Genomic DNA, 27,625 nt, shown 5'->3' with positions numbered 1-27,625 from the left:
ATGGGAATATCTAACTCTGCATCTTTGACCAGACACTAGATAATTTAACAGTTCTTGTATATTTATTAGCATGCATTCACTCTACTCCAAAAGTAGTTGTGTGTTTTAGCTTATTGACAAGGGCAACCTTTGAAAGGGAAGGGGGAAAAAGGACAAGCAAGTTATCCCCTTGCCATCAGGATGGCAGTGGGTTCTCAGCGACACTGTCAGGTTTTGTGCCAGCACAGGGAAGATTCTGAGGTTTGTTTCTAATGTCAGGACATGCCTGACCAGCTCATTGCAAGGCTTGATGCTGATGTCTTCCACACCACAGAACAGGGGGAGCTCCTGCATCTCTTTGACAGAGCCCTCAGTGTGTGAGGTCTGGTTTGTCAAACCCACTGATGGCCATTACTGGCTGGAAAGAGAGTGTCCCTCTCACTCACCACTGCCCCACCAACCAGATGTGTTAAGGACTGCTCGTGGGGCAGCACACAAAGAGAGGACAGACCTGATGGAGTTGTTGGTCACGTCTGGGTCCTTGGCAGAAATGATCTGTATGGTGGTCCCAATCTCCACATCCTCGGGCACTTCCACAAAGTAGATGCTGGGCTCGAACACAGGAGGCTCATCCACGTCCTCCACACTGATGTGGACAGTGGTGGTGTCACGGAAGGGACCCAGGTTCAGGAACCGCATTTCCAGGTGAGGGTTGGCACCCTCTACCTTCAAGGTGTAGCTTTTCTTGCTCTCAAAACTTAAAGGCTGAGGAGAAAAAATTAAATCTACCATCAGGCACACCGAGGCATATCATTATTACTTTTAATTTCAAGTGCAACAAAGATAAATATTTGCAGATGTAGAAAAAGCTTTGAATGACAGTAGTATTAGAAATGGCACTGTATATGCTTTCTTTCTTAAATTTGATAGTTGAGCTGAAAAGGCCAGGAGAAATACTTGCAGATCACTTCAAAAGACATACTCTTTCATTCTTCTTGCTAAAATGAAAATATAAACAGCTACCCTGCCACTGCATTGTGATTCACTCAACCTGTTTCATGCCACTCTGAGGAAAATACATGAAGAAACAGACACTAATGGGAGTACCCGAAAATAAGGTAAGACAGTTGGTTCCTCAAAAATGGGCCCAGTGGCAGGAACAAGGATGCTCACACAGGAGGTAGAGGTCCCAGTTAGCATCCTCTTTTTTCCCCTGAGGACACCAGAGTCTTGTCTCCAAGACCCCTGGTTGCCAAGCTGGTAAGGGGCTCCAGTGGGAGCAGGGAACATGGTCAGCCTCTCTTGCAAGTTTTGTTCCAGTTTTTATCCATAATCCATCCTTCCTAGAAGTGAGGTTTTTTCACCTCCTCCTTTCAGTAATTATCCTAAACATGGGTTCACCATCCAGGTGTAATGAGTGCTAGGATTTGAATCTGCTCCCTGCCTAGAGAATAGATTAATTTCAAAGTGGTTTAATTATAAAATATCCCTGATATCTTCCTCTGGGGACTTTTGCACTTTATATGAAATGTGAAATATTAAAAACTCAAGTATTATTTGAGGCAGGGAGTGAGAATGGTCTCTTTTTCCCTTTTCCCTCTTCCCTTTTCTTTCCTTTCTGAGACAATGGATAAAGGGGGCCAGCTTACTCTGTTAGAGCTACCTGAATTTGATTTCCTATCTAGATAAAACTACTTATTTGGTATACATGGATATAGAAGTAACTAATGCTGACACTGAACCTCTCAATAAATAAAATTTTCATCTCCTTTCCATCTTCTTTTCACAGATCCCTGAAGAAAATAAGGTATCTCCAAAACCTTCTTAGATATGAATGAAAATTTCCATATTTAATGTGCCACTTACCAGTCTTGGTAAGAGATTACAGTAAGGATTTAACAAACCAGAATAACAGTATGGAAGGGTCAGTCCACAATATAAAAAAATGCCACCAGATGAAGTACAGCTCATAGAGGATACAGTCACACTTCTCAAATTGCATTCAGAAGTTGCAAGCAATTGCAGTGTGGTTAAATGGTCACAACCCTTTACGTGGATAATCTGGGCAGGTCTGATGCTGAAAACCAGCACAGTGAATTCCCTTAGCTTGCACAGATTCTGAGCAAGACAAATCTTGTACCAGGAAAGAAATGGCTAATCTCAGGGTCACCCAGTGGGGCATACCCCTCTTTGCTATATGAGTAGTTTTCAAAAAGGGTGGCTTTATATGGACATAAGGATTTGAGCCTCATGTGTGGAATTGCCACACACAGCAGCAGTTCATTTCGACTGCAGTAAGATATCTGCTGTTCCCATCCAATCCCTTTGCTTCTTCTATTCAGCTCTTTCTATTTGAAGACCAATCACCAGACTGACACATGGAGATGGGAAGCAAAATAAAAGAGAAGGAGGATGCCAAAGCCATTGGAAGTCAAAGGTACAAAGATCATGACTGTGGCAGTAAATTTATCCTTTGCCAGTCATAACCCATTTCTTTTCTGCCCTGCTCAATGGAGCAGCTGGCCCTGTTCTGCAGCCATGAGGTGTATATTAGTTTAATACACACCTCATGGCTGCAGAACAGGGCCAGCTGCAGAAGATTTCCATGCAGCAGGAAGAAGATTTCCATGCTCAGGCATGGGCCTCAAAACACCTCCTGGATCCAACCAAGCCTTCAGTACTTGTCTGCTGCCCCAACAGCTTCCTTCTTCAGAAGTGGACATGTTGCAGTGACATATGAAACTGCTTTCACAGTAAATTACCAGTCTGATGTCCTGCATAGGAATGCCTGACTAAAGACTGGCATTCTTGAAATTATAAAACTGAAGATCACTCAGCATTTAGTACATGAGAGTGAAGAATGAAGACTGGAATGGGAACAGGTTTCTGTGCTGGGGACATGATGGTCCAGTATTGCTGGAGATGCTGCTCAGTGAGTGAGGCAGTACAAACTGTGCAGTTTGTGGCAGCAGCTACAAACAGGTGATCTGAAACCTGCTCTAGCTGCCTTTAGCTCCACCTGGTACATCAGCTACTACTGCAGGCATAGCACTTGTCAGCTAGGGTTTGGTGAGGTCTACAAATGTAATATCCCTGGCTGCAGAGTCATTATTGTCTACCAGTTGCATATTTATGAGCTGTAAAAATAGCAGTAAGATATTCACAGGACCAAGCTACACTTATTGTCCATCTGGCTGGGAATGTGCAATGCAAAGGCGCCTAAACATATACTAAGAAAGAGGCCATTTTATTGAATTGTTTCCCATGTGAAGAAAACTGCATGAGAAACACTGCGTGTACACCAAAAAGCTAAGATATAAAAAAGCAGTTAAATCACAGACTTAACAGCTGTAAAACCCAATTACATTATTAAAACACATAATCACCTAGATCAAGTTAGAAAAATGAGAAAAATCAGACAAGTGTGCTAGACCACTGCATTTTTGATGTTCCTGTTCGCCTTCATTGTTGAAGATGACTTTACCTCCCATTTCTCTCCTGTGCTAATGCCTCAGCACCACTGTTCCCCTCATCAGACTTTTCTCCCATGGGTGCATTCAAACTTCTTCCCAATGCTGGTCCCATGGAGAGGGGAGGCAAGTTACCTTCTCCTGTGAACTTAGCATGCTGCAAAACACAGCCAAGAGGAGAGGCAGCCCATGGAAAGCTCTCCTTGTCCTTGTCCTTCTGGCACTGCTGACACAGGCACTGAGAAGGGGCACCATGCAGGGGGGAATTTAGCAAGACCCACTGTGAGAAAGTGATTGATCAGGCAATGTCAGGGAAGGAAGGCAGGACAGGACAGGGCTCTCCTGTGTGCTGTGCTGGCTGGGGTACCCAGCACCCTGCCTTCCATGGGCAGTGCAGAAGGGAAGGCAGGGAGAAGAGGAAAGTAGGGTGAGCATCAGTATCCCATGCAGGCAGCCTGGAAGGTACTGTAAATCTTCAGGAGGTGATCAACATTTTGTGGGATTAGTAGGCTGTGATAAGTAGCCACAACACCACAAGCAGCAGTCTTGTCAGTAACTGTAAGTTCTGGCTTTCTGATGCCTGTGTTAGAAGTCCTAATTATTTTGCTTGGGAAATCTGTCAAGAAAAATTAAAGGGGAAGTTTTGCTTGCTTTTAAAAAATATTTCATTCTTGGTTTAGAAATTTTCTCTCCCCTCTCCTCCCATTTTGATATCCTTTTGTATTGACATTAGTTGATTATTTTTAGGTTGTTTCTTGAGGGTACTCTAAGGACAACTTTCCCAGTGTTTGGCTATTGATAATCACAGCATTACATAAAGCTAGAGACATACATAAAATATTACGAATGTTTATGTACAGTAGGTGGATTGAGCAGTATGCACCTGATGCCAGTATATATCTGGTATGATTGATACCATACATTTTATAACTCCTCTGGACATACAAGAACATGTAGCAAAACTGTATTCATAATAACGAAGGTCAAGCTTATTGGCACATTTGCTCCAAAGAAACTATTTTCTTTCATTGATAAATGAGTGGAAAATTACACTGGAGTTTGCATTCAGCATCTATTTCATTCCAGAAGATATGCTTAACTTTAGGGACTAATATGCACAACAAAAGAGCTGGGGAAAGGTGACCATAAATACATGCTTAAATGCTTTGCTGTAGGGCATAGAGGCTTGCAAGGTCAAAGCTCTCCCCTGTATTGTTCCATTTTAGTGCACAATTTAATCCCAGGCCATTTAAATGGAAACTATACTTCCTTATTAGTACACTAGAGATGCTTAGGCAGAAATATGGTTACAATTTCATAACCTAGAAACAGAGTTGAACTTCTAACATTTATGTACGATTGTAGAATAAATATCCCATAGCGGGGAGCCTAAGCAAAATGCTCAATGCCTTCCTGCATAGCCTGTGGTACAGAGTACCAGCAGTTTCACAGCTGCCATTTTAGAGACAGCTTCCTCTAGACTAATTAGCATTTATGGATCTTCAAGCAGCAATTAAAAAAAAAATAAACACTGCCTGGGTTTTATTGGTTTATAAATAATTCCAAGGCATGCTTTATTATTGCTTGTGGAACACCACAGTGAAAAATATGTACAGTTCAAATGCAAATATTGATCTAATTTCTTGCATTGTAGGATAATTAAGCTACAGAGAATATTTAAATAGATAAATAAGGAGTCAGAGCATTCCTTTGGTGGGAAAAGACATGTTTATGTTAATGATGTTCCCACTTTATAAAAGTTGTTCTTAGGAATGCAGTCTGCTTTCATATTTTAGCAATAAATGTTAAAGAAATTGTGTTTTACAGCCAGAAAGGGGCTACTGTCACATAATGGGAACCAAGTTACTGCAGGCATAGGGAATATTCCACACATAAAATGTAACCCGGACAGTTAGCCATATAAATCACTATAAAAAGGAAACTTTTTTACCTTTCTTACAGTGATGATGCCAACTTGGTAATTAGGATCAGTGTTAATATCAAAGACATCCAGTCCATCTCCATCCACAAGGCTGTATTTCATCTCTGCATTAATGCCTTCGTCCAGGTCTTTAGCAACCACACGGCCCACGGTGGAGCTGATGGGAGCTGACTCCAGCACACTCATCTGATAATGCTCTGGCACAAGCAGCACACAGGGAGAGAGGGGAAAAACAGGCTGTGAAGAGGAACCAAAAAAACTGCAAAACAATGCAGTGGATCAGGGAGGCCACAACACTGCATGGCCTGCAGAGAGTCTTTAGCACCTGTGCCAAAGCTGTGACAGCCATGTGATTTCCTTTAAAAAGCCACAGCCCAGCTAAATTTCCTGGGGAAGTTTTATTTAGGTGTTTGTTATAGCAACAGGTTTGTTGAATGGGTTTTTTAAAAAACAGCAATACATCTGAAGATAGGAACTTCAACTAGAAAAATAGGACAATTAGCACCAGTGCTGTTGCAGCCATGATATAAAGCAGGATATGTAACAGATTTAATAGGACAGGCATCCTTTTATTTGAACCGTTTGTACAGCAGGAATAAACAAGTTTTGAGCACCACAAATCCTTTCTCAAGTCCCTTCAAAATTCTTTTCAGCCCTGAAGAAGGAATTTACCAGTTATTCTATTAAAATGTATTGCCTCTCCCTACAAATACTGTCTTGACCACATTTGTTGCATTGCTAATTTGCTTAACAGCAAGAGTGGGGAAAGAACAACCTGCTATTTTAAAAGTGTGTTTTGAAAATATAAATGCTATACCTAAAACACTTCTCTGGCATCATGCTTTACTTTCAAACCTTGCTTGCTGCACCCCCTCTGTTGACTGCATCAACTTTAGAAGGCTATTCTAAGCTTTAGAAGGCAGAATAACACCAAGGACGGGGTTTGATGAATTGTAATTTTTCTTAATCAAGAGTTTGATATCAGTTATAATTCATGCCACTTTCAAAACACAGCTGGCAATGGCATGCTCAAGAAGTTGCTCTAACAGAAGAAAAGTGGAAGTTGAGAGTTCTTGCTGATCCTAGTGGAATACTTTGATTTACCAGTGCAACATGCAGTAACAGATGGAAAAGAAGAATACCATCAAAAAGAACTGTGGGAGTTTTCATTACTCAGCTAAATGAGAAAAACATCAAAACCAAAATGGCCTGAGATTGATTTACACCACTAAAAGAACCCATTTTCTTTAAAAATCCCAAATTACATCCCTTGGAAGATTTAGTCCAATCAAAACTGAAAAGCTTCTTTCAAATTTTTAATGGCAATATAGAATTATGTAAATGAATGTGATAAAAAATCTTATTAACAAAGAGAAAAATATTGCAAATCTTGTTTTGAAGTTCACTTTTGTAAAAAGAAAGTTGTGTTTCTGGTAAGAGTGGAGCTGCCTATTTTTGCATCCATTAAGTATGGCTGTTACATATCTTAGGATATATCTTAACTGTATATTGCCAAGGTTTAGATGAACCTTTCCTGGAGAACAGCCTGTGTGACCACCCACTCCACACTGGCAGCACAGCTCCCAGATGCTCCCCTGCTGTGGCCTGGCTGGAGTGTTGAATGAATTATTTTTCAACTTCCAGCACCACCACATGTCCCTGATTTGAGAGACATCCTCTGGAGATAAGATGAAAAGGCAATCAGAGTAGCAATTAGTAGCCAAAGGCAATGGCCATGAGCAGTCTAAAAACAAAAATTCTCCTTCCTGCCTTTTTCTGTAAATTAATTTCCCATCCTTTTAAAAAAAAGTGTTGCTTTTGATAATTTTGGAGGTCAGAAACTTTTTCTGCAAGGCAAGGTGTTGAATAATTCCTTTTGACATTTTTTTTTAAGGAGAGTTCCATATCAAATCTGAAATTCTGCCCATCTCTAGTTGTCACTATCCTGAGTTTGAAAATGGCTGTCATGAGAGCTAACACAAAACTCAGCCACCCCTTTTTGCCTGTCGTGGCCCCAAGGGTACTCACTCTGTGGAAATCTGGGTGGATTGTCATTGACATCAGAGAGAGAGATGTTGACTGTGGTTGTTCCAGCTAATCCTCCCAGCTGTCCACCCATATCCTTGGCCTGGATAATCACTTCATAATATTCTTTTGCTTCTCGGTCCATGTTCATTAGAGCTGTTCTAATTAAGCCTGAGATTGAGGGTGGAAAGGCATTTGGGGAAAAAAAGAAAATGGCTGTTAGAGAATACACAAAGAGGGTAGAGGGCTCATGCTCCTGCATCCTATTCTCTGTGTCAAGAATGACTCTAGGCTCTGCACTGAGTCCCACCTTTCCTGGCAGAGTAAAACTCACCCAAGTGGAATCTAGGTTAACAGAAGGTGTGAATTTTAAAGAAGTCAGTTAAAATGCATCAGCTCTGGGACAGGCTGCACGTTCAAAATTAAAATGTTGCCTTCCAAGGAAAAGCTTTTTGGGAACAGTGTGCTAGGTCGAATTAAAGGCCCTGCTGAGGATGACAAACTCTGCACATCACTGCAAGTGTTGTGCTTTGCTAAAACATCCATCAAGACAAGTTTTCCAGAGCACGCATTCCCAGAGACCACCTGGCAGGAGCCCGGGGGCTTTGCTCCCGGACCCAGGCTGGGGCTGTGAGTGCAGAATGCGGGGAGACACCGCTGCCCCAGCTCCGGAGGGACCGCAGGGCGTCCCTTCCCTTCGGGGTAACACTTCTGCGAGAGGACATCAGGTGGCAGCAGCACTTCTCTTGTGGAGGCTGCGAGCGCCGGCCCGGGCAGCGCCGCGGGACTGCCGGGCGCTCCGGGCGTGCCGCTGTGCCCGGGACAGCTCCGTGTCCCCGCTGTCCTCCCGCTGTCCTCCCGCTGTCCTCCTGCAGCCCTGCCAGCCCCAGCCAGCCCCACAGCACCTCCGGGAGCTCCCTCGAGCAGCCGGCAGTGCAGCCCGGGGATGCGCTGCCATGGGATAATCCCTCGCTAGCGACACGTTTGGGATGTCCTTCGGGTGGGGGCAGGCGTGTCAGCCCCAGGCACCATCCCCGTCGCACGGTTCAACAGGCAGCACTTGCACATCAGGACACTGTTAACTTGACTGATCTGCATTTAGCCTTTATTTTTAGCAGAAAGGCAATGTATGGGTTTAATAAAAAAACAGTAAAAAGATATTGCGTTGGCAATTATCGCTGTGTGTGAAGGGAAGAAATAGTGACCGGTAGGAACAGCTCGCAGTGTGCTGCTTTAATCTTCCAGCGTGGAGCCCTTCAGAGTCCCATCCTGCAAAGCTGAGTGCCTCCTGTGAAGTGCTGTAGTTCCCCAGCTCCCATGGATATATAAATAAGATATGAAAATACTTAGCATTTTGGGAAGTATTTTCTCCATATATGAACACTTTGTAGGGAATTTCCACTCTTGGCTTGACCTAAAAAAAGACATCAGTGCCTAAACTCCAGGCTCTGCCATGCCTATCTTTGGGGCCTCCGGTCCCTAGAGGACACCAGGACTCAGAACCAGATCAGGTACCCAGAGATGCAGCAGTGCAGAGCAGGGAGCATCTGATGCTGCTGCACACAGTCAGTCAGCAAAGAAATGCTAAGGATGGTGGTGAACATAAAACCCATCCTTAGGGCTGTAGGAAAGGCTATGGGAAAGGTTAAGGTCCTCAGGTCTGCCAAAGAAATGTACTGGAACCATTTCTTTCACTAAAGTGAGTGAGGTTTGTGCTCTTAAGGAAACAGTAAAGAGCAAAGGCCCTTTTTTTCTATAAGAGCCAGATGGTTTATTAGGAAGTGGGAGAGTTCTTTTATCTTCTAGGGGAATATGATTGTGGTTAGCCTGTAAAAGTGTTCTGGAAAAAGGGAGGAGGAGGCTCTCAACTTTCCTTTGAAGTTGTGCTTTCACATAGACACTTGTTCGGCACCTGTGAGGACAGTGACAGAATAGGAATAGGAGCACACCTCTGGAATCAAGAGTCTGTGTCGGGAGATAAATGGTAAAGACTCCAAATGCTACTAGAGGAGGACTGTACTGAAATGAGTTGTCCACTACTGGGTGTTTTAATCACTATCTATCAATGCAAAGGAGCTGTTGGTCACTTATGCTCTGGCTCTATTTTAGAAAGACGTCAGAGCTGCAATTGCATTTTGTGAGCTACCAAATCCCACAGGTGAGTTTGTACAGGGGAAGTTGATTACAGTCCTGTGTTTGTCATAGGGAAACGGTTTATGGCTCACAACAGCGCTTACCCTAAGTGGGAGCCCAGTGGCTGACTGAGGCATCTAAAGGCTGAGGCATTTCTGAGCCTGTCTAGAGATGCAGGTCTAAGTGACTGGGAAGTTAATCAGAGGAGAAAAAGACCTTTTCTGAGTTAAATACTGATAAAGTACATGCTTTTAGACTTAAGGGCCCATTCTGTATAAGCTGCATTCTAATGGTTAAATCTGTTCTGGATCTGACCCTGAATATCTATCTTTTGCTTTCTTAGAAATAATTTGGTTCTCAACAAATCTATGATTACATCTTTATTTGTTTATCATTGACACCTGATTACAAAGGAGTATTAGTAGCTTTTTTATATTGTAAATATAAACAAAACTGAGAAAATAGCATGCCACATACAAGTTTGTCTTTGGCTAGAGCACCTACACTGTAAACTGCTAACTTAGGAAGAAGTTTATTCAGTGTTTTTCCTATGTTGTCCCCTAGGGCTCTTCAGTGACTATCGTCTCATGAGTTTCTGACCTTAGCACTACAGATGCCCTTTAGAAACTGTCAAAATCTGTCAGATTCCACTTTTGAGTATAAACCTTGGATGTATAGAGAAAAGAGAGAGAGAAAGCAAGCGAAACAGAGAGGATGTCCTATAGATGAATGTAAGGTTATTAACAAGAATACCCTTAGGTAAAACTACTCTAGATAAGTGCATCCTTTAGCTTGCAATTTCCAGTCCTGGCTGGTTCATAGATTTTTTTCCCCCGTAAGCCTTGTTATCAACTAGATCTGTTTAAGACATTTTTCAATGATAGAAACCAACAAGAGTATTTACAGCACCAAACCCATCTAGATCCTGAGTTGCAGAATATGGTCATTCAGGGGAATATATCACTGGTAAAAGCACATTCTTCTTCTGGAGCTCACTGCCACCGCATTACTTTACCCCTCACATAGTGCTGCTCTGTCTTGGCTCCAAGCCACAAAGCCACATTTCTCTGACCACAGCTATGATGCACTGCCCTTTTTTTTCTGCTTGCAACTTTTTCTTTTGGTTTCCACACTGACTCATTCCCTGATGAAATAGCATACCTGTCCGAGAGTCCACAGAGAAATATGGTTGTCCTTGGAGAATACTGTATACGACTCTCGCGCTGTTCCCATAGGTTGGGTCATCAGCATCTGTCGCTGTCACCTGGATAACAGAGGTGCCTGACAAAAAAACCATCAAGGTAAGACTTTGTGGGATAAAGAGCTGGCAGGAAAAGTACACAATTCAAAGTAAATTGAAATGCCTAACAAGAGCTTTCCCACACGGAACTTTTTCACTTGATGCTTGTAGTGCTTGTACTTATTGTTCATACTTGTAGCTCATTAGCACTAAAGGAATTAATAGGTATTAATTCATCATGCTTCTATAAGAAGATATAAAAGAGCAAGTACTCTATGGACCACAGTTACAGAATTGCTGAGCTAACAGTACTTTGTTATGGTTGACAGAGAGATAGTAATTATATACTGCTTGCTTCTTTCCCCCTTGTCTTGATTTTGAATATTTTTAGGAGGCAGCTCAAAGAAGTTCCATAGCTCTGCTGACATAAATCATGAACTGTTTTAACCGGCCCATAGATGCTGTAAGTTAACTGAGGGATCGAAATTGTACACAAACAGTGAGCATGAAGGGATGTATCTCTGAGATAATCTCTCTGTGGGACTGCAGTTTACATTGTATGGCCTAAAGATTATACACTGCTGAAGTGCCTTTGCAACCCACACAGAGGCGTATATATTTCTTTTTTCAATATGTTTTCAAGGTCTGCTTCCTCTGAAGCTAGAAATGGCTTGCAGGTGATGCAATTTATCAAGAACAAGGAGAAGGTGAGGCACAACTGAAATATGTGTGGGTTTTGACTCCTTAAAATGTCAGACAATGCCTTTATGAATGTATCTAGCCTTCTACATAATGTTTTGTGTTACAAACAAATCTGATGTTACTAGATAAGTGCTTGAAGATAAATCTGAATTCAAGCTAGCCATTACCATTAAAAATATTATTACTGACTGGAACTTCTGTATTTGGTGCCTCTCTCTAGCTTTATGTCAACATAATATTGAAGAATGCGAAGTTGAAGCATATCTGTATCTTCAGGACTTGAAATTTATATGGTATTATTATCTCTGCAGCGATGTCACAGAGCCAAAAAACAATAAGCAAACAAAGACAATGCAAAAAGAAAGAAAAAAAAGTCCAGAAAAACATATTTTATGTGATTATTTGAATTCTTATATGGAAATGATTTCTCCTGACTTGTGTCAGGATAGGAAAATAGTAAGGCTGCTCTTTGTCTTCTGCGTTGCAATAACAGAAGTGTCTTCAACATGATCCCATTCTGTAAAAGTGGAGGGCAAATAGTAACAGAATCTCAGGATTCACTGAACTTTGTTTAGTGCAGGCTTACATGAATTAGAAAGAGCCAATGATTGTTTTATGTCTCCCTGTTTTCAAGGGCTCCTGGACAGTAGCTGAGCTCTCAGTATGAAATTGATTAGGTTGCTAGGACTGTGTTATTTTCAGGATGGTAATGGCTGTCCAATGGATTTTATTATTTCTACCATCTGATGTCAGAGGAGAAGGGGCACTATGTAATACAAATTGTCTAAACATGGCATGTTTGAATCACACCTTTTTCATCTCTCAGGCTTCCCTTGGCATGTTTTCTTTCAGAGGAGCTGATGCTGTTGTAAAGCCTGTTGTCTCTTTTCTACAGCAAGCAGGCACCCCAGGATAAACTCCTCTGTCCTGCAGCTCCTGCACAAGGGGCAGAAGCTGAGATCACGGAGTCAGGGAATTTGTGTTTTGGTGACCATCTCCAATTTGCTCATCGGGGAAAGAGATTCCACAAAATCTGTCTTACCCACTGGTGACATTTCTGGAACAGAGGCTACGTAAGGTCCATCCAGGAACTTGGGTTCATTGTCATTGATGTCTTGGATTTTGATGATAAACTCTGACTCTGGTTCCATGGGCCGGCCCGTTCTCCTGTCCAGAGCCTGTGCTCTGAGGGTGTACTGTGACCTTTCTTCCCGGTCCAGCCGCTGAATGGCATGAATGTCCCCTGTCGTGTCATCAATTGTGAACACAATGCCAGCTCCCTCTCCTGAGAGGATGTACTTGATGGAGCCATCTCCCCTGTCCATGTCAGAGTGGAGCTGTGGAAAGGAGCAGGATTCAATTAGACCATGGGCTGGGTAAGCAGCTGCTGAGAAACACTGAGCACGTGATCATCCCCAGCATTCTGGTCTCACTGTTGGGACTCACAAGCTGGTTCTAATGAACTCGCTTTGCTGAAAGAGGCAAATAGTAAAGTCTGTATCGCGTAGCTGCAATTAAAAACCCTCTCCTGTCTTCCTGCTTCTGCACCCACACCTGTGCCAAAAGAAAAGGCAGAGGCACCCAAACAGGAACAGGCTCTGTGCCTTTTTGGAATTTCACTCAACACAATAATTATCTTTTGCCTTGTTACAATGGCCACTGAGAAGATTTGAGACAAAGTGAGGACAGCAAAGCTGCAGACTGTGATTCCTCACACGGCTTAAGAGGAGTCAAATACTACAGGGGTAGCATAATGTTGGGGCAAATAAGGCAAATCTGTTTGGGGTCAAGGGGAAAGCAGAATGGGAGAGCTGCCCAGTGAGTGTTATGATTCAGAAATATTTTAATATTTTTCTGTTAAATTTTAGTAATAAAATTAGTCTGGATCCTTACATCTTCAGGAAGGAATATTGTCAAACAGCGAGCTAAGCAGCAAAAACCAGTTGCTTATGCCCATGGCAGGCTATAGAAATGAGAACCATCCCAGATTATCTAGGAAATCTGCAAACGGATTTATTGCATGACTGCTAATTAGTTCTGAGCAGCCACAGATAACTGTGAGTGCAACAGAAAAGAGCAAGAGTTAACGCAGTACTAATTATAATCTAAAACAGGGAAACAAATGATTCTGGGGACTACATTCTGTTAAACACCTGGTTCCCATGAAATACTGGAATGACTATCAGAAGCAATCAAATTGGTTAATTTCACTCACACTATGAAAATCCCCAATGGTATGCTCATACTTCCATGCCTTTGAGGAACAGAGCATGAAGATCAATGCCCAGTGGCAGTAATCATTCAGTACCAAAAGACAGGAAGGCAATAGACTTGAGGTACAAAAATTAAAATGGTTCAGATGTGAATACTGTTTTCCAGTGTGATTATCATTGTGGGTGATGAATAAAGGATAAATAATAATTTTAAAAAAGCAGCGAAAGTGGGCTGGATTCAATTAAACACATTTTAAAATGCATATATGGGCAAATTATCTCAGAAATTTGGTCGGAATTAGGTGTGTGTTTAATGCTTTGATGAGCTTAAACGACAGATGGGAGTAATCTTGGAGGATGGGGCCAAACATAGGTAAATATTTGAACTGGAGAGAAAAATCTTAGAAAAATAAACTGAATATATGAACACAGTATTTGAAGAAATAATCCGAACAGAAATGCATAATTTGTGTCAAAAAGCAGAAGTCAAACTTTGTACAGTTGATTATAGACTATTCTGTCAAGAAAGAAAGAAGAAATCTCATCTCTGAGCTGTTTAAAACATAAGGATCATATACAATAACTTATTACATAGGAGAAAGTTCAATAGGAATGTGGGCAAAATGACTTATCTGACCTAAGCATTTCTAGTGCCACTGAAGCAGCTCCTCAGCTGTTTTAGGGCACATGATGCTGATCCTGTTGGCTGGGGAGTGGAAAGACCTTTTCCCCCAGTAAAGGGTCTGGTCGGGAGACACTCATTCTCCAAAGGGTGTCTCCCCTATTTGCCTCTTAGGTCAGGTGATCTATGCAAAACTTGGACCCTCTCCTGATTTTAGGGCAAGAGTGCTTTCAGCTGAGGTGAGACCCCATGGTTTTCCATGGCATATCCCAGCCTGCAGACAGGTCTGTATGGAGGTGGCCCATGGGCTCCAAGCAGCTTCTGGGACAGTGAATGTTAAGGGCAGCAGCGCTGCAATGTGGCTGCAGGAGCTGAAGGTGCAGGTTGAGACAATGGCTGTGTCAGGCCACTGGTATTTCACTTCCTCCTCCTCTGCCTCCATCCCTGCAGTGGCTACTGCATCTGAGAAACATCGATATTTTGGAGAAAATCTGGCAGCTCTCAGGCAATGCATTAACTGAATGGTGGAAGAACAAGCCCAGAAAAATTTGGCAGTGGTAAACATTTAAATTTAGATGGCTGCCATGTGTATTAATTCACATGCAGGCACCAGGACTGCAAACTGGTATATCTTCAGGAAACACCATCTTGTGATTAGTTTAAAAAAAGACAGTGGTTGTCATTATTTACCCTAAACACCCATTACTCAGAGATTATCACTGCAGGAGCTAGTAAACAGGATACTTCCAGAAGGAGGACACTATTATAGCTTTTCAAATTGATTCAGAACCACTAAGCTACATCTTGGGCATTTGTTTTAGTGCATTAGAACTCCAGTGAAAGAATACAGCTGCTGAGACAGATACAGATGTTAGACCTGATTGGGGAATTAGAGCTGGGCTTGATGGAAGAAAATGTGTTTTGGAACACCAACAAGTCCTCATTAAATAAGGAAAGGAAAAAAAAGAAAAGAGAAAGAGGAAGGCAAAGTCAAATGCAAAGTCAAAAGGCAAAAATGAAACAGAAAAGAAAGAGAAAAATGAAAAAGAAATTAAAAACAAGGAAAAAAGAAAACAGGAAAAGAAAAGGGAACAGGAACAGGAAAAGAAAATTAAGGAGAAAAATAAGAAGGAAAAGAAAGAAAAAAAAAGCATTTTTTGAAATAGCAGTAGGTGTTCAGGAATTTTCTGAATACTTAGAAGCAAATAATGAATCAAACTTATGGGTTAAATTACACTTTCTACCCAAAGCCCTGTTTGGAATAAATGCAGTTGTGAAGGGAGCAAACAAGGAGTGAACATGGCATGCTGTTAAGAATTTGGGAGTACAAGAGGATCTCTGTCTAGCTATGATTTGTTAGAAACATTGGGTCTCAACCAAGGCTAGGCAGTAACAAATGCTAGCAGCACTTTTGCAGCTTCTTGTATAACCCACTCTTTCAAGACAAAGCAAAAAAGAGTGTAAAAGACAAAAAGACATAACACTGCCAGACTGCAATAAATCTGAAAGAATTTGGTGTCTGAAGGGACTGAAGTTCACACCAAACCTAATATCAGAATGCTGTAGTTTGGAGTGTAAAAGTCACTGTGTTGGAAAGGTGATCTAGTTTTAAGTTGGCTCTGTTTTATGGGTGGTGCAATAAATTGTGCTGCCATGTGGTTGATACAGAGTAGGAGGAATTAATTTTTACTTTCTCCTTCATATTAAGGAATGGGTTATTGGAGGAATAAAGCTGATAACTCCTGAGAAGTTTTTAACTGTGTCAACCTGCATTGCTCCTTTTGATGAGAACTGTACAAAAAATTAGGGATGTTACATCTGCATTGGAATGACACATTTCCTGGCAAAGGGCATGTGGAAGAGAGTAGCACTGCAGTGAGCAGCTCAGGGGAGAACCCACACAGCTCTGCTAAGCAGTCTGTGAGTCTATGACTCCATCCTTGATGTGCTTCTCCCTTCTCTGCTTCCAGGGAGGTAGCACCTGCAGGGGATTTTTGTAAGGATGCAGGAGCGAGTGTGGTTGATGTACATTGATAGTCTACAGAGAGGTTGCATTTTATTCATTTATTCAGCTGCTGTGATTCAAATGCTTCTTTGAAACAGGGTTAGGGAGCCTCCAACATGGCAAAATGGTGAAGTGTGTTCCCAGTTCAATTACTGACACAGTGTCGGCTGCTCATTGAATGTGGAAAATACCTGCTGTAGCAAATGAAGGGGCTTTGGTTTCCCTGGTTCATCCTATTAGCCAATAATGGCCACCTCTAGGAAAACCGAAGCCTTGTATTTATCTGTGACAGGACCAGGAACCCTCTGAAGCTGAAGTACTTTAAATCACTATCATGAGCACTGGAGAAAAGGAAAATTGTACTGACTCCACATCAGGAAGCTTCTTTTATTTCTCTGTCCAAAACATATTTTGCACCTTGCCTTAATAGTTGTCTAGGGAAGTTCACAGAATCATAGCAGCCTTGGAAATCAAATTAGGCAAGCCTGGACCTGTAGTTCAAGCCAAGGTGCTTTTTTGGTTGCTCCAGTCATAGAGAACCAGCCAGAACCAGCTGCACAGCTGGCTCTGTGCTGTGCATTCTTTCTCCTTCTGACAGGGGCTTGGAGAGAGCAGATGGATAAAAGCAAGGCCTGGCTATGAGGATGTTTCAGGATGCTGTGAGTGATATCAGTTATACCCGGCCTGGAATGGGACCCAGGGCTGTTTTGGGGGGCTGGTGTGAGCAGCCAGCAGCAGACTGAAAGCCCTGTTGCACCTCTACCCCACTCTGTGCAAGACTTACAGAGCTATTTTTGAGCCAGCCTGAGGTGACTCGGGCTGAAAAATTTCTGGCCTGCCAGAACAATTAATTCACCCCACAGTCTATTCCCTGCTGACTCCTTTCCTAAGGATCCCTGAGACTCAGGCAGCGCAAATGCAGGCGGGCGATGAATTGAGGGAGGCTGCTGCCTCTCCGGAGTGCCTGTGCCCCAGGCTGGGTGAGGCGAGGGGAAGCCTCTGCCCCACAGAGCACCAGAGCCCCCATCCCACCGCTCTGCTGGCTGCTCCCCACCCCACCGGGGGTGGGAGGCCATGGAATGTGTGAGCCCCAGAGGTCCCTCCTGGGAGCAGAGTTCCCTGGTGCCGGGACGACACGGAGCTCTGCCGAGTTAGGAGGCGTTCCGAGGGATCCAGCTGTGTCAGCTCAGCAGTGCGGGGGACTAATTGGCCCTGTTCACCGTGGGTGCTAATTAGCCCTTGTGCACCCTGGTGCGAGCACAGCCAGCGCCCCGGCAGCCTTGGAGAAGCTCCCTGATGGCAACTTGGGCTTCAGAGCGGAGGGTGCAGGGCATGAGGAGCCTTCTTGGTGTCCTCGTGTCCTTCCCTTGGGCAAAGCTGAGCAGTGGCAAGCTCAGGAGTGCTGCTGACTGTGCCAAATGTGTGTGCTCCTAATGACAACAGCAGGTCTAAAACATGAGCTGGTTTCTCCCCATGCGTGTTTTACCTAAGATTCGGCTCACAAGCGGAAGCCTGAACTCATTTCAGATGTAACTGAGAATGTGGAATAATAAGCCTGGCCCTTGTTCTGAAGCTGGGAATTGCCTGAAAACAAATATTAATTTCTTTATTCAATAGAGATCTCAAGACCTGAAAAGCTAGGTGCACAGATGAATGAAGACTAATGAGGTCTCATCTGGAGGCAATCACTAGTAATGCCATTGCTGTGGGAGGAAGGCGAGCACATCTTGCTGTCAGTCATGCAGGGATAAATCAGGAGGAGGTCTTCTGAAGTCTGCAGATCCATTTTGATTTATATTGGTGTGACTGAGAGCACAGTTTAGCTCTATGGAGCTGTAGAATGATAAATATGAGTCCAAACTGGGCTTCTGGATATGTAATTTTTTTTTTTTTCCTGCAGATGGATAGCTTGGAAGGAAAACTGGAGCCTATATCTCATAAAATATAAACAATGAAATGTGAAGGAATTATTTTCTGACATACTTTCTAAGTTATTTTTCATATATACCTATGTGTATTCTCCACTTGTCATAGCTGTATCTGATATTCTAGGCATGTAAAATTTGATTGTGTTGTTCAAATACTTAAGCACATTAACTCTCTCTGCATTATTGTCCAGATTTGTCACCTTGGTGTAGGATAGAAGCAAACTTGACACTGACCATAATAACACCTTGAATAACAGGGTTAATACAGGGTCAGTGATTCAGGTCTTTAAAAACCAAAAAGGAGGATGGTTATAGTGAGACAGATTGTGACAGCAGACGTCACTTGTCTAATTTCCATCATCTTCTTCCTCAGAGAGACACAGAAAAGTAAATGCAAAATATTACCAAATGAATGTACAGGATGGGCTCAGGAATATATTTTACACATATTTGTACTGATGGGTAGGTTCTTGGGGCATAAGGGATCTAAAAATAGGGCCCTTCATAGTTGGATTTAATGAGGTGCCCATCTACCCTTCTAGATGTGGAGAAACTTCTCAGTAGTCCACAAAATTAACCAGCAGTCAAGATGTGGTAAGCCAGAATATACTCTGACCCTGAAGATTTACTGAAAACAAAAACTAAAATGTCAGTTTTCAAGGGAAACTGGCTACTTAATTTGATTTTGAATTGCAGTTTCTAGCTGACTTGATCATGGACAGAAGCATGGTCACAAACTCTTCCTTTCTTTCATAATCCTTATATGTCAATATAACCTTGCTTTGCCTTGACATTGTAGGAGTCCCTGGAAAAATTGTGGCAGATTTTCTAACACTACCTCAAATAGCAGATGATGATTGATGCAGCAGATCTCTTTGAAATAGGCAAATATATTGACAGCCCCTTGAAACAGAAATTCTTCCCAAACAGAGGTGACATGGGACAAAAGCTCTCGGGAGAAGAAGTGAAATTAATGCGGATGAAAGAAGGCAAAGGCACTTGAGGAAACATCCTGTGTTTCACCACAATCTGCAAATACTCAGATGGATACACTCTTACAGACATCCTCCCACTGTGGATCTTACCTTCCCAACGTAGAGAGGGTCAGTTCCTGTGTATTCCTCCAGAACAAAAAACTGGTTCCACACCCAGCTCCTCTTCATACGCTGATGCAGCTTGTCTGACAGGTTGTCTTCTTGCCCTTCAGTGAGGGGGCTGGCACTTCCTGACAGCACAGTTGTAGTAAGGTCCATCAGTCCCCAAAAATACAAGGAGACACCAAGTCCAAACAAGTTCTTTGCATTGCTCATTCTACCTGAAGTCCACATCCGTATACTAGGACTGACTTAAAAGTCCTAGTAACTTGGGTCCCTTGAGAATAAAGTAGGTCCTCTATGTAGTCCTTTGAAATGTCCAGGAGAGATCTTGGTTCTCAGAAATGCAGTATCCTGTAAAGTAAAAGGAAATTCATAAGAGGATGCCTTTTTCCTCAAGGCAAATGAGTTTTCTCAATAGGCAAATATGCTATAAGTTATTAAATCCTCTATATAAAAATGTAAGATCAGGATGCACAACTTTTGAAAACAGAGATACTGTTACCATATAAGCTGAAGACTTGGAGCCTTAGGTACAAGTCATATCAGGGTTTAGTCAATAAGTATGAGTTCTTGACTTTGCTAATTTAGCTGTAGGGTTGCTTTATGATATTGATTGGCATGAGTTAAGTGCATACTTTTTAGAAATATTTATGACCAGAAGTCCTTAGAGAATATTTAAATACAGTTCACTCTGGAAAATTTTGATAGCTGGAGAACAATATTTGGCAATCATCTTTCTGTTTGCAAACTGTGCCATTGTCATTACACACATGACCATGCACACATGTCTACATAAATACAGATATTATTGCTATATTGCAAACCTTGAGTATAATTTCTGGAAGCTCCAAGTTATTTCTGGCTTTAATTAGTCTCTCAGCCTCTCTGTTGCTTGAATTCAGGTTTCACACTCTGTTGCCTCCTCTCTGAGGAACAGATTGCTGCTACAAATGCAACATTTCTAGAATTTGAATGGTCAGTTAATCATTTTATAACCCACAAAATGTTTCACAGTGCTGATGGCCACATACTCTATGTCCAAGCAAGTCATGCTAACATGTTTTTTTCTTTCACAGTCCTTAAAGACCTGTTTAGACAAAGGAATAATGACCTCTATCAGAGGACGCTTTCTCATCAGTCTAGGGTCTTTTCTTGTCATAAAGTCAGTTTAGTTGGTGACCTCACTCCAGGCTATGGATTATAGCAAACCTTTAGCAAATTATTTTGCTGAACTTCATGATCTAGTGCTGCACACAAGTTACTCTGTCAAAGCACTCCATACATCCTCTGTTGGTCCAGTATTTTTACTGCTCCTTTAAGGAACATTCATGACTAACAGGATGGGGTTTTTCATGACAAAAAATAGACATTTTTCATGACAGACTAATTAGGAAAGGTACGTGGAGCTCTGAGTTTTAAGCCATTAGTTTGCACTTCCTTTTACTGCTGTTCTACACTTAGGTGTTTAGGCTTAGTTAATTGTTTCATCCTGTGGAGATAAATGTACAAGATGTCTGTCAAATATTTCCAACTGAAATCCTTGAAAGATTTCAAAAGAATAAAAAAGCATTTTAGACAGTTGTGTGACATTAAAGACTGAGACAATGCAGTGTTTTTAACAGAGAGGAAGAGTATGGTTGTGAATTCCCCGGCAAAAGGCTGTTACAACTGGAGAACTGGGTACACTTAGAAATCTACTGAAACAGAAATTCAAAAAATAATCCAAAAGTTGGCTGAAATCTGAAAAGGGCAGTGTAAGTCTGGAAGTGATGTCCACAGGGGGGGCAGAGATAAAATGACCATCTAAGACTAATTTCTACACAAAGTAATGTTTCCAAGTATAAAGCCCAGAAGTATAACCACACAGTGCTGCTAGCCTATACAGCTGTAAAGTGTAGCAAACTAATGGATCCTTTACCTTGAAAAAGTTTACAACCTAAGCCTGAATAGATATGACAAAGAAAGTCAAAACTATAAGCACAAAACATGGTAAAATCCTTCTAAGCAGAGCAATGTCCAGAACTGCTTGTTGTTTAGATACTGGCTACATAATATGCTAGGGTTTGTTGTCTGCAAAGCTAAAGACTGGGGATTTACTGTAAGCAGTACAAGCCCAGAAGGACCACAGTAATCTCTGTGTGTCTGTCACTTCATGAAGAAGTTGTACCAGCTCTTTATGAGAGGCAGGGACGTGGCTCACAGTCCCTGCTGGATGCTCACAGCCACAGGAGAACTATGTCCAAGAGCTATGTGTGCAAGGCTTGCCTCTCTTTGTCCTGTGATGCCTTTGCTCCAAATCTCCAACACACCTCTGCCCTGGGAGAAAGAAGGCTGAAGCCCTCCGCTCATAAGTATGCCCGCCATGTTATGGGTGTGTTCTGAACAACAAGTTATTCTTTGCAAAGTCAGGGGGACGTTATTTACAATCCATGTTTTGCTGGTGAGTAAATGTGGGGAAGAGCTTCCCACCACCTCCCAGTATAGTTTGAGGGAATACACCCTGCGACGGGAAGAGAAACTGTGGGTAGGCTATGATCCAGCAGCTAAGGTCCTACCTGGAGTTTTTGCTTTAAGAAACTCCCCCTACTGCACAGATCAGTTGCATTTTTGTTAATGTGGCAAAGAGGTGGTACAACACTATGCACCAATTCCTGTGGCAATCAGAATTGTGTTTGAAGGTGAATTCTCAAACTACAAATTCAAAACGAATGGTGTCAGGTGTTTCCTGCAATTAAGTTCAGCCATCAAGGATCAACAGTGCTTAAGCAAAGGTATCAAAACATTGTTAAATGAACTTGCAGAGTTACCAGTATACCTGTAAGGAGGCAATAGCAAAAGAAATCTGATCATCAGGATGCTTTTCATCCACATGTTCATTAAATCAGGAAGAAGCAAGGTAAGTAAAAGCAGTGAAAAAAAGGTCAAGAGGAGTGATATAAATGCTTCAGGCTCTTTGTGAGAACAGCATTTGCCACCAGAATGTGCAGTTCCATGAGGAACCTTTCTTGAAAACAGTGTGCAACTCAGTGGTCCCTGGCAGCAATATCCCTAAGAACATTTCTTATTCCCAATGCAATCTCATTCTGCGGAATGGCAACTGTCAGGAAACTTGCCATTAAGTAATGTAAAGTCTTGTAAAAGGATGTTCCTTCCTTGAGCACCAGTAATTTCCCCATTTACTGCCAGTCCATGGTGACATGGTCATATATTTTTGTAGAAATGGAAGAAAGCAGTAGTATTGAAGTGGAACAGAGTTTTTTTTTTTTTCTTTGTTGATAGCAGAGTTTCTGCTTTCTCATGCCTTTCCAAAACTGTGAGCAAGCAGGCTCAAACCCATTGCATTTTGCTCCTTGCCTAAGGGCAAATTGATACCATTAATAACAATGTTTAGTCCACTGTGGTTCCTCTCCGAGACTGAAGGAGAATGACATTTTTTTCTGTCTAAGGTCCTCAGCTGATGTTAAAGGGATGAAAAAGGCCTCTGTTAACTCCTGGGCTGAGATGCTGCTGATCTCTCTGGGTCCTTTTTCCCACAGTGTCACCAACTTTGGGTGTGTGCTTTGGCTTCTGCATCTGCAAGGCCTGCAGGCCAAGGCAGGCAGGCAAGGCATTTCTGAGTGGCATAAAAAGGCACTCACATAAATTTACGGTTTGGACTGTGTGGTAGCACAAGTGGTGGCTAAGATAGAGTTAAGGCCATGGGTGACTGAGTGTCTCAGAGGACTCATGCAGATGAGTGTAATGGACGAGTACAGGGTCACTTCAGCTGTAGACACAACACTTGGTTAGGATAAGAGCCAGGTGCTTGGGGTGGATTAGCTTGCTGGGGTCTTTAGACTTCAACGGTCCAAAGCGGTTTTTGCCACAAATGGATGGCTCAGGCTTGGAGGCAGATTCTGTTCCTTGCAGGGAATCAGGGAGCCCCATACAGGAAGGGTTACTTGGCTTTACGGAGTGAGGCAGAACTGAACTGTTAATGTTCCCTTAATGCAAATTGTTTCTTGGAGCCCTTCAAAATGCATTCTTAAGGAAATCTGCAAAGATGAAATTGATGAGCCTGTGCTTGCCATATGAAATATATATTACAGAAACATATTTCATGACTCAGCATGGGGATGTGAAAAGAATTTGAAGGCAGTAAAGAGAGGGAAATCTTTGTTTTCCTTGCTCAGACACAAAATTTATTGAGCCTGGGAAAACTACAAGACCAAAATCTGTGAGATTTCTGCAGAGGGTGCTTTGTTTCTCAAGAATAACTTAAATGTTTCATTTTGTTTCTCACAGTTTTCTATTCCGTGGTAAAACATGTAGGTGTGTCTGTGCAGTTTATATCCCTGACCCAAAATGAATGTCTTTCTTGCCCCTGCTTTTGTGATGAATATTTGATTATCAGCTCGGTTGTTTAGGTTACTTTCTCTGTTCCTGCCTTGCAAGCATTGCTGAAAATCCTTTTTTTTTTTGTCAGTCAGCAGTTACCAATACAACTTTTGGCTTCATAAAGACCTATGAAGATCTGATTGATCTTTGTGCTACTTGTGGTCCATACATGGTACAAAGGAACTACCTAATTATTCTACAAAAAAAGAGTTCACCAATGAAAATATTAATTTCTCTTTTAGCCCGTATTGCAAATTAAAGTAGGCATATTCCAAGTGTGAACTACTCTTCATGCTCCAATTCTACAGACATCCCGCCCCCCTCTCCCCCACCCCAGCACATATTTGTTCTGTAATTAAGTTATTCTTAATTGAATAGCTAATTCTGGACAAAGATGAAAAGGAAAATGAAATAAGTGCCAGAACCAACTTCTGGCATTTCTTGCAAGTGACCCATTTATCTTGTTAATTCTGAAGAGAACAACACTTCCAACAAAAGGATAAAACCATTAATAGTTTGGATGACCATATGGGCACCCAGAGAGTTCCACTGGGATTGAAATGTATTGTGCTCAATACATATTTACATAAATGCCAAGGATTTTTTAGTCAAAAAGCTCAGACTTGAAAAGCTTCACTGACATGCTTACTGTACTCATCACAATGAGCAAGTGGTCTCCCAGAAAGTCAGTGCACTATTTGTATTCATAAAATTAATTACATGCTTATATCTTTTATGCCTGGTCCTTGCAATGGATTTTGCTGTGGGGATTCAGGACTCTTGTAGAATGCTACAGACCTTAGTGGAACCCATGCAGGCACATGGCTTGAGTGGGAGCAATTCATTTGTAGTATTACACTGAGAAAGTGGGGAAGAGAAGCAACCAGTATTAACCCCCCCCTTCCATTTTCTCTGTACATGAGTACACAAATTCATATTATCCTTAAGTAAACACTTCAAATATGTCATGCTTCTTAGTAGCACATACAATGCACTAGGAATATGCTAAGGAAAATGATTTCTGTGTTGAATGACACATTTAAAGATTTTCCCCCCAGTGTTTTGCAAAAGAAACTAAACAGATTGGTAATGACCACAGTAGGAAGAAATTAAATTTGACTAAAAAGAATTCTCCAAATGAGTTATTTACTTTGTTTCTTGAATTTCTCAATTTTGATATTTTAAACCAAGGTGGAGGTGGGAGTACTGTGCAGGTTTTTACCCACCATGAAATGGATTATTCTTTTATGCTTTCACAGATTAGCTCTTAGGGCTCCTGTACCCTCATTTGCTTTGGCATAAGACACTTTTGCAATAAGCCCACAGGAGCACCAGTCAGTAAGCAGCTGTAGGCTGTATTCTGCACCAGACACACCACCACAATGGGTGTTAAAATCATCCACCAGGGGCGGAGGCTCTGCTGATCCAGGAACTAAAATTTCTTAAGAAATTAATGCCCTGCTTGTCTCCTTTTCAGCCCTAATGAGGTTATATCTTGGAGTGCTTCTGAGTACGAGAGAGACATGGAGTTCCTGGAGCTGGTCCAGCAGAGGGCAATCAAGATCATCAAGGGACTGGAGCATCTCTCCTACAAGGAGAGGCTGAGGGAGCTGGGCCTGCTCAGTCTCAAGAATGACTGAGAGGGACCTCATCAATGTCTATAAGTATCTGAAGGGAGAGAGTCAAGAGAATGGATCCAGGTTCTGCTCAGCAGTGCCCCGCAACAGGACAGGAGGCAATGGGCAGAAACAGGAAGTTCCACCTGAACACAAGGAGGAACTTTACTGTGGAGATGACTGAGCGCCAGAACAGATTTCCCAGAGAGGTTGTGGAGTCTCCCTCACAGGAAATATGCAAGAGCTGTCTGGTTGCAATTTTGTGCCATGTACTCTAGGATGACCCTGCCGGAGCAGGGAGATTGGACCAAATTACCACTGTGGTCCCATCTGGCCTGACCCATCCTGTGATCCTGTAACTCTACAATTTTAGAAGTCCTAATGCTTGCAGTACCTAAGTTAGTTATCTCTAAACAGGCATACTCCTAAATATTTCTGTACTACTTCCAGAACTACCTATGTTTTATCTCTGGCCCAGGACAGTCCTACTGTTACTATTACCTGTTGTTATACTTTCTGGGCAAGTTTAAGTTAAAAGGAAAAATCTAGAGGCACTATTACTTTTCTTGAAAACAGACTGGGCCTAAACATGTATTTTTATTTTTACTTCACTTTATTAAGATCTTCATAAATACAATGAAACTTGACAATGTACCATATGGTGCATAAACATTAACTCCAAATACAATCCATTGTCATAAAATTATATCTACAGACTAGTCAACAATCTCTCCTGGGACACATCAGTGAACTCATTTTGTTCAAGATCTGAAGTCCTTCAAAGCTTTGGAGTGTCTGCAGAGTGAAAAATCCCACAGAATGACAGAGGGAGTCCCATCGTATAAATCCCAGCCCTATGGTTATAGATGCATAAAAAGATCAAAAAGAATGAAAGACACACAGAGTCACAAAGTAAACATTTCTAAATAGAATTATGCTGATAAATTGCATCAGGGGAAGATCTGATCCCTAGCTTTTACTCAGTGTGAGGCACTGTAAATACTACTGTAAAGAGCAGTACAGAAGTACAAGATTGTTTCTAAAGCTCCATGCATGTCTAACTAACTCTGCTGAAGTCAACTTCAACAGGAACTAAGTGTAGCATTGCAAATACACTGCAAAATTCAAATAAATTTCAGATAAAACAACCCCTCTTTCAGCAAGGATGTGCAAAGATACACAAAACCTATGAAAATCATACTAATTATGCTTTCATTATTAAGCAAAAACTCCTTTTAATTCTAACATCCTGACTACTTTTGCCATGCTGTCAAAAAGCCTGTACAAATAACTCTAAATTGTGAATTGATGTTCACATAAAGTAGCACATATGGTGATTAAAAAAAAAACCAAACAAAAAAACAAAACTGTAAAGCCCTTCCTCTCCTCAAAGTGTGACCTTTCTTTGCAGCTGTACCAGGAGTCTTTGCTCAGACTTGTCTCAAGGCCCCTGAGCAATTCAGGCATCTGCCATTCCCCTGCTATGGGATAAAATCTCTTCTTGTTGCACACCTGGAATGTATTTTGAACCTGAGATGTCCCTGCCTGTGCTGCATGGTGGCTACGGTAGCAGATAATGTTCTTTAGCTACAAAACATTGCGTTTTGTGTCTGATAGTCCCCACAATATGACATATTTCCACGTAGCATTGAAAAATGATCTCTTTCTTATCCCACACCTACTGGACAGTTGATAAGGCTCTCTGATAACCCCAAATGCCAAAGACAGAGAAGGTGTTATCTCCTATCTGGTGACAGATATGAGAAGCAACTGTTTGCCTGCACCGAGTAGAGGTAATATATCCTCCCATGCATAAAGATCAAAGCCAATGATTGACAAGGGCCTATGTGCTGTTGCTGGTGAAGACAACTTCCTACTTTCATTGTGACTGTGTTCCTTGTTAATTGGGCATTTCATACAGCATTTTGTCATATTAGAAATGGACTCCAATCCATTTCCAAAAGCAGCTTCAACATTTGTTGAAGACAAAGAAGTGAACAGGTAATTTCTTTTTCTAACCAAAAATTAATATTTTGCCATCTCTCATAATTACTGTATGCACCCATTGGCATTTAGTGGATAGGGGAATTTTCTGTTGTTTTTGGTTTGTCTGTTTCTGGTTTTTGTTGTTGTTGTTTGTTTTTTTTATGGTGTCTTTTCATAGGAAAGGATATTCTTTAAATTAACTTATAAAATAGCTGTAAGTGCTCTAAAGGTGAAAATCTTTCTCTAATTCCTATTTCTTGACTATGACATTGCTCAGCAGTACAACACTG

General features: G+C 41.8%; 1 protein-coding gene across 1 annotated transcript in view; it reads right to left on the bottom strand.

Annotated features, from left to right (window-relative positions):
• CDH20 (cadherin 20) overlaps positions 1-27,625 on the bottom strand; it is a 118,515-nt gene that overhangs the window by 17,323 nt on the left and 73,567 nt on the right. Inside the window, exons 2-7 of the mRNA XM_054284979.1 lie at positions 19,345-19,707; positions 12,534-12,828; positions 10,711-10,830; positions 7,420-7,587; positions 5,401-5,588; positions 491-744 (exon numbers count right to left, since the gene is read on the bottom strand). Coding sequence (XP_054140954.1) covers positions 491-744; positions 5,401-5,588; positions 7,420-7,587; positions 10,711-10,830; positions 12,534-12,828; positions 19,345-19,587 — 1,268 coding nt within the window. The 5' untranslated portion in view covers positions 19,588-19,707. The remainder of the gene's footprint in view (positions 1-490; positions 745-5,400; positions 5,589-7,419; positions 7,588-10,710; positions 10,831-12,533; positions 12,829-19,344; positions 19,708-27,625) is intronic.

Source organism: Melozone crissalis, unplaced genomic scaffold (assembly GCF_028551555.1).
Source record: "Melozone crissalis strain CALT ecotype California unplaced genomic scaffold, PUWL_Pcris_2 ptg000042l_1, whole genome shotgun sequence".
NCBI lineage: Eukaryota > Metazoa > Chordata > Aves > Passeriformes > Passerellidae > Melozone > Melozone crissalis.
Note: the sequence above shows the minus strand (reverse complement) of the source record. Positions and strands in the feature narration are given on the sequence as shown.